This window comes from Poecilia reticulata, linkage group LG2 (genome assembly GCF_000633615.1).
Source record: "Poecilia reticulata strain Guanapo linkage group LG2, Guppy_female_1.0+MT, whole genome shotgun sequence".
NCBI classification, from domain to species: Eukaryota; Metazoa; Chordata; class Actinopteri; order Cyprinodontiformes; family Poeciliidae; genus Poecilia; species Poecilia reticulata.
Window position 1 is genome coordinate 26228439 of NC_024332.1, and position 6003 is coordinate 26234441.

General features: G+C 38.9%; 1 protein-coding gene across 2 annotated transcripts in view; it reads left to right on the forward strand.

Annotated features, from left to right (window-relative positions):
- LOC103457427 (activin receptor type-2A) overlaps positions 1-5297 on the forward strand; it is a 41922-nt gene extending 36625 nt beyond the window's left edge. For both annotated transcript variants that reach the window (XM_008397537.2, XM_008397546.2), the window contains one exon: positions 202-5297. In XM_008397537.2, coding sequence (XP_008395759.1) covers positions 202-396 — 195 coding nt within the window. In that variant the 3' untranslated portion in view covers positions 397-5297. The remainder of the gene's footprint in view (positions 1-201) is intronic.
- Positions 5298-6003: the final 706 nt, after the last annotated feature.

The following is a 6003-nucleotide window of genomic DNA, read 5'->3' on the forward strand; positions in this document are numbered from 1 at the left end:
ATGTGTAGTATCAAAAGGTACAACAAGGATAACTTATATTATGTTATATTATATCGTCAACTTCCTAAAATAATGGCCAAAGTCATTTTTTGCCAAAACAGGATTTAGGGGGAAAATGACTTTATTTTAGGAAGGTGAATATCTGTTATATTATGAACCCTGGAGGTGTAGCTGTGACCTTTAACCCCTGCCGCCCCCCAGGGCCTGTCCATGCTGTGTGAAACCATCGAGGACTGCTGGGACCACGAGGCCGAGGCGCGCCTGTCCGCCGGCTGCGTGGAGGAGCGCATCAGCCAGATGCAGCGCCAGGCCCCCGTCATCGGCCCCGAGGAGATCGTCACTGTGGTCACCATGGTGACGAACGTTGACCTCCCGCCCAAGGAGTCCAGCTTATGATCGGCTAGTCGACCCAGAGGGGGAGTGAACGTCCGACCCTGGYTGGTCGACTTCCTGTCCTCCCCCTCTCTCTCTTTTTTTTTTTTTTACATTTGTCTTCTTCTTCGGTTCCTCACCGCATCGAGTCGAGATCCACCTCATTTTGATACGTGTGCCTGAGGATTTTCTGCTTCTTTTTTCTCCTTCCACCGAGCGGGACGATGACGCTTGAAGGGAAAAAAACAAAACAAAACAAAACAAAAGCGACTATAAACCCCCCTGGTTTGATCATGTATTGTTTTTCTATCCACACGCGAGACGAACTCGGAGAAACCTCACTGACTCTCAGCGCATTTTAGTGTTAAAAACTAGAAGAAGAAGAAAAAAAAAAACAAGAAGCTGTTCTTCTTCTGAAACGACGATCGTTCTGCCAACAAAGCAACGGCTTCTGAATGTTTATAGTGTAATGCTGCTGTACATAGTGAATCACGGAGCCAGACCACCTGGTAATCATCTTCACGGGGAGGGGGGTCCATTTCCAAACCATGCGCCTCCTTCAGCCAGCTATACCTCAGTTCAGATGCTCACAGTTTCACCCTTCCTGCTCCCTTTGGTTTCAACTTGTTGCTAGATCAATAAGTAGAGTTGAGAACTGGATATTTTTGTTGTTTTTATTCTTCTTTCAAACAAGCCGCTCAGTATTCGCCAGCTTGCTTCTGATCCGGTTGTTCGGTTTCTCTCTTTGATACACCTCAGGAATCTTTGCTACTCGATTTAGTTTCTCCCATTCAAAACTCCGCTTTTCGCTTCAGACCCGTCGACTTCTGCGAACCTTGTAGACGCAGCCGGTGGAGCCCCTCCCCCCACTTCCTCCTCCTCCATCCTGGTGCCATTTCTTACCTGTCTGTATTAGTTACTCTCGTCGATGTCAGGCCAAACGGATGTACAAGACGTTTTTGAGGGACGTTGAACACTGGTGCCGGCATACCTGCAGTCTCCTCAAGCTTCGGGGCGGTTTCACGGGACGCAGTTTGACGAAAACAGAGTGAAACATGAGGAAACTTCTTCCAGAGGAGAAGGAAAAACCCAAACACATCACTAAATGCAGTTATAGCCATCAGGTTTCCACATAACACAGGTATAAATGTCACTAACTTTGGGCTTTTAACCCTCTGAGTCTTAAGTTTCAAATCTCCRCCTGGATATTTTTGCTTATTTTAATTGAACTAATTCTTTAAATGTYGTGTGTGTAAATATATTTGCCCATTTATCCATAACAACTGGAACTTTCAATAGTTATTTTACCAATTTACCGTCTATTAAATGAGGGGTGAAATTACCGTAATAACTCGATATCGGCTGTAAAGCGCAACATCTTTTCAGAAACTGCAAAGTGTCATGAAATTACACATACAGACTAAAAGGGTTAATTATTTATTCAAAAATATCTAAACACACTAAAATTTAAACTATAACATTAATTAAATAGATAACAGTTGGTAAAATGTAGGTATTTTGTGAACTCTTAATATAACTAAAGATCCAAAACATGGGCTTTGGATTGTTGCCTTAATGAAAGAAAAAWATATATTTTTATATTCTTGGCCAAATTGCTGCCAGCTGGGGGCCGAACAAAATCATTTCAAGGGCAACAAATGGCCTGTGGGCCACAAATTGGACATCAGWGTCAAAATCTGAAAGAACCTGAGGGTCAAAAAAAATTTAYGCAACAATTAATTAAGCATCAAAACTTTAACAAATAAAGTAGTTATATTTATTGTTTAAATTATTCTAGATCCAAAACTAGGTATTGGTTGGGGAAAAACGTATTAATTCTTAGAGATTATATTCTCTTATCTCTCTCGATTCCTATATCTTTGTGTTTGACCCTCAGCATGACAGCACTCCACTGTGCTTTACACTTAGTGAACATTTAAATCTGTTTCTTTTTATCTGAAATCCAAAGTTTGGGTTTTTGACGCCACATCTGAGCAATTYTTCCTTGAATACAGATGAATTTACATCCTTACTAAGATCCTTAAGCTCAAAAGCCCAAAATTAACGACAATTATCCTTATGAGTTTATGCAAACTTCCACTTTAAATTCAGTTAAAATACAGAAACTTGGAGCTTGAGATAAATCTGCGCACGGTTTTCTTGCAACAACAACAACACAGCAAACCTGAAGGAAGTCGAAGCCATCATTTTATTTCCACTCTGTAGCACGAGAACAGCGTCTGTTGCTTCCTTTCTGCTGCCGCTGCCGTTTCAAACGCAGCTCTCCTCAAAGGTCAGGGACGAGAAAAAGAAACCTCCAGCAGCCCTTCAATAAGCACTACCTCACTCGCAGGGATTAATTTTGGGGTAGAAGAGTGGCAAACGAACCAAAATCAGGAAGAAATCAAAACGACAATTAAAAGCTTCCATTGGWGCAAGTTGAAGTTGGAAAGAAGTTTCCTCACTTTCACTCACTTAACTCAGAAAATCCCAGAAAATTGTGTCTTCAAATGCAAAAACTCAAGCAATGTTTGAGCCCATTAGGATATTTAGCCGCTGTAAAAACGTATCAGCTTCAACTGCGATCAGGAAACCGACCCCAGCCGATAAACACCATTCAGGGATTCAGTACTATGCTTTTCTAAGTTCTAGCGAGTTTATATGCAACCAGTGCCGCAAACTTTACCCTACRCCTCTGTAGGATCTGCTGCAGGAGTGGCTTTCAATACACACACACAAATACCTTGTAGCATTTTAGTTTTGTTTTTTTTTTAAATCCGTGACCTTGCATATTGATATGTCGTATTTATTTTTTGATTTTTTTTTTTTTCTGGCCTGAGGTTTTGGGGATCAGAGCTCAGGTGCGACTCTCGATAAAGTCACGCGGAGTTGGCACGTTTTGCGGTTGTTTGTCGTCGTCGTCGTTATTACGAGGTTGTGGGTGGGTTCTAATTCAGGAAATATTTTCATTAATTCAAAAAGACAGTAGATATAAACTGTAACATGCTTCTTTCTATTCAGTCTATGGACAAACGACCGAAAATGAATGTTCTACAGACTCCTGGATTCTATATAAATATATATATATAAATATAAATATATATATAAAGTGTGTACTTTGATGGATTGAGCCCGGCCCTGTGTAACTGTAGAGGGCCTMGCATTCGGCTGGTGTCGTGTGATTGTGCCCTGTCCTGTAGAAAATGGTAAAAGCAACACGTTTGGGTATTCATTTATGCACCAAACAACTCAGTTTATTAAATTATATCCAGTTTATGTTCACCAACACTCAACAAAAGCAAAACTTGTTTGCCATTTTGCCAAACAACCGTCGTCTCCCCTCAGGTTTGGTTAAATCTGCCACATGAAGGTGTATGAATGGGTTTCTGAGCATGCAGGCTTTTACAGTTTTCCACAGTGACCTTCTCCAGCCCAGCACCTCACATTGCTGTGCGTATAAACTTCCCGTGAAACATTTGTGTCTTGTTGCCCCACTATTTTAGGCAGTCTAGGATCTGTACAGACATAATTACCCGTTCTTGACTATATACTCTGAGCTGAATCTTTCTAAGTRCGTGTTGAACTTCAGTGTTTCCTCTACATTCACTTTATGTGTGAAAGTTGCCCGTTACTATGGTAAAAAAAAAAAAACAGAGAAAAAATTCTTTAAAAATAGCTCATGTTTGTGAAGCACTTGAATTAAAAGGAAATAATCAACATTAAGCCTGAGGCGTTCCTCAGGGCGGCTGTTTAGTTACCATAACTTTTGTTCTCAAAGAGCCATTGCAATACTTCCTAATGTGAAATTACAATCATCTACCACGAGTATTTCCAGGGATCCTACACAGTAAAACACAACTTGGTGTGGAAAAAGCATTTTTATCCTATTTTATGGTATTTCTGTCATGATGGTAGGGTTGAAATTAGTAGATTAATTCATTGTCTTCTCGACACAATGAGATAATTAAGCACCAATCTTCACGTCTTTTTGTCGGGACATAAGAAAATTAAACATTTTAGCTTAAGTTTTAAAAATGGGATAATAAAACGGAACTGAACMRTTACAAGACAAAAAAGGGTTTGATTTCTGATCGTTTCATCTTTTAAGATGAGGAAAAAAATCTGAAATAATGAAGCTGTCAGTCTGAATATCTCAAAATAATTCAACAATACCGGTTTTAGTAAGAGCTATAGTAATTCATGTAAGCTCCTGTTATCTCAAAAAAGAGAAACCATTAAGAAAATTTGATTAATGTGTTGAGATGATGGAATAAAAACAAGCTCATTTTTTCAAATATTTACTTTAAGATGATAAAAGGAATGGTWATAAAGGACTCCATATCAACATAATAAAATAAATTCTTATTTATCTCAATCATACCACCTTAACTTTTTATGCTTAATTGGTAAAATAATACTGAACTTTGTGCTGTGTAGGAGCCCTGCTTCATCCCGCATTGATCTCCTGTTTCTCCCCCAACTGTTGGTAAGGACTTTAGAGGAAACATTGAACCTCGGTGACTAGAGAAACACAAACACTACGGCTGTTTTTCACCCCACATTTCTCCAGACTCTGAAGTGGCAGCGCTGATCTGAGATCTGCTGGAACTGTCTCTAATGATGGCGACGGAGGGTTTCTGAAGCTCAAACCAATGAGCAAATTGATTTTTGTTTAGTTTTTTTTTTTTTTTTTTTTTACTGTGACTGTAAATTTCATGTTGCAAAAATAATGTGAAGATAGAAAGCTATCTGGATTGTTAAGAAGAAGCAGAGAAAAGTATTAGAGCAGCGTAGAAACCCTGGAAACATCAGAGAGAAGACGACTGATCCCCGATCAGCGCTGTGGCTCTCCGCCGACGTTAACATGGTTTTTATCAGCTGAAGTGATCCACGTGATGTAAATAAATGTGTTTTTAGATTGTGAACGCTCACTCTCGTCTTTATTGTGTCTCAGATTGATTTGTTTGAAAACTGCAGTATCGTTTCAGGAGGAATTATCACTGAAATTTACTTTTTCAGGAATAGTTGATTTTTCCTGCATGTTTTGACAGATTTTAAACCTATAATTCAGACAAAACCCTGTCATCTTTTCAAAGGAGTTATTTTGGGTGCTTTTTTGTATGAAAATCCTTAATTTTTTTTTTTTTTTATTGCTGCTGCATAATCTCACACTGAAACATTTCAAAATACTTCCATTAATCACTGCATGAGTTTGCCACCACCATATTTGTCAAGCTTATCCACCAAGTTAGAAATGTAGAAAACTCATCGGACCAGAGATCTTCCCTCCACAGAACTTTCTTGCTGACGTTTTCCTTGGTATAAATAGCCTGCGATTTTTGGACCTTTTGTATTACAATAAACAGCTAAAGTTTTAAATATTTAAGCAGTTTTTTCATGTAATAAATATTTGACAACATAATCACATGGAAAAATATTGGCATTGCTTCAGATCTATTTGTAATTAAGTTGATCACACAGGTTATTATTTGGAGGCCATTGCAGATTTGTTCTAAACTGTTGCAGTAAATGTATTTGCACATAAACGCTTCAAGTGGCAGCAGAGAGGACCTTCAAAGCCAAATTCAGATCCTAAATTCAGTAAAAAAAAAAAAACAGATACGATGAAAG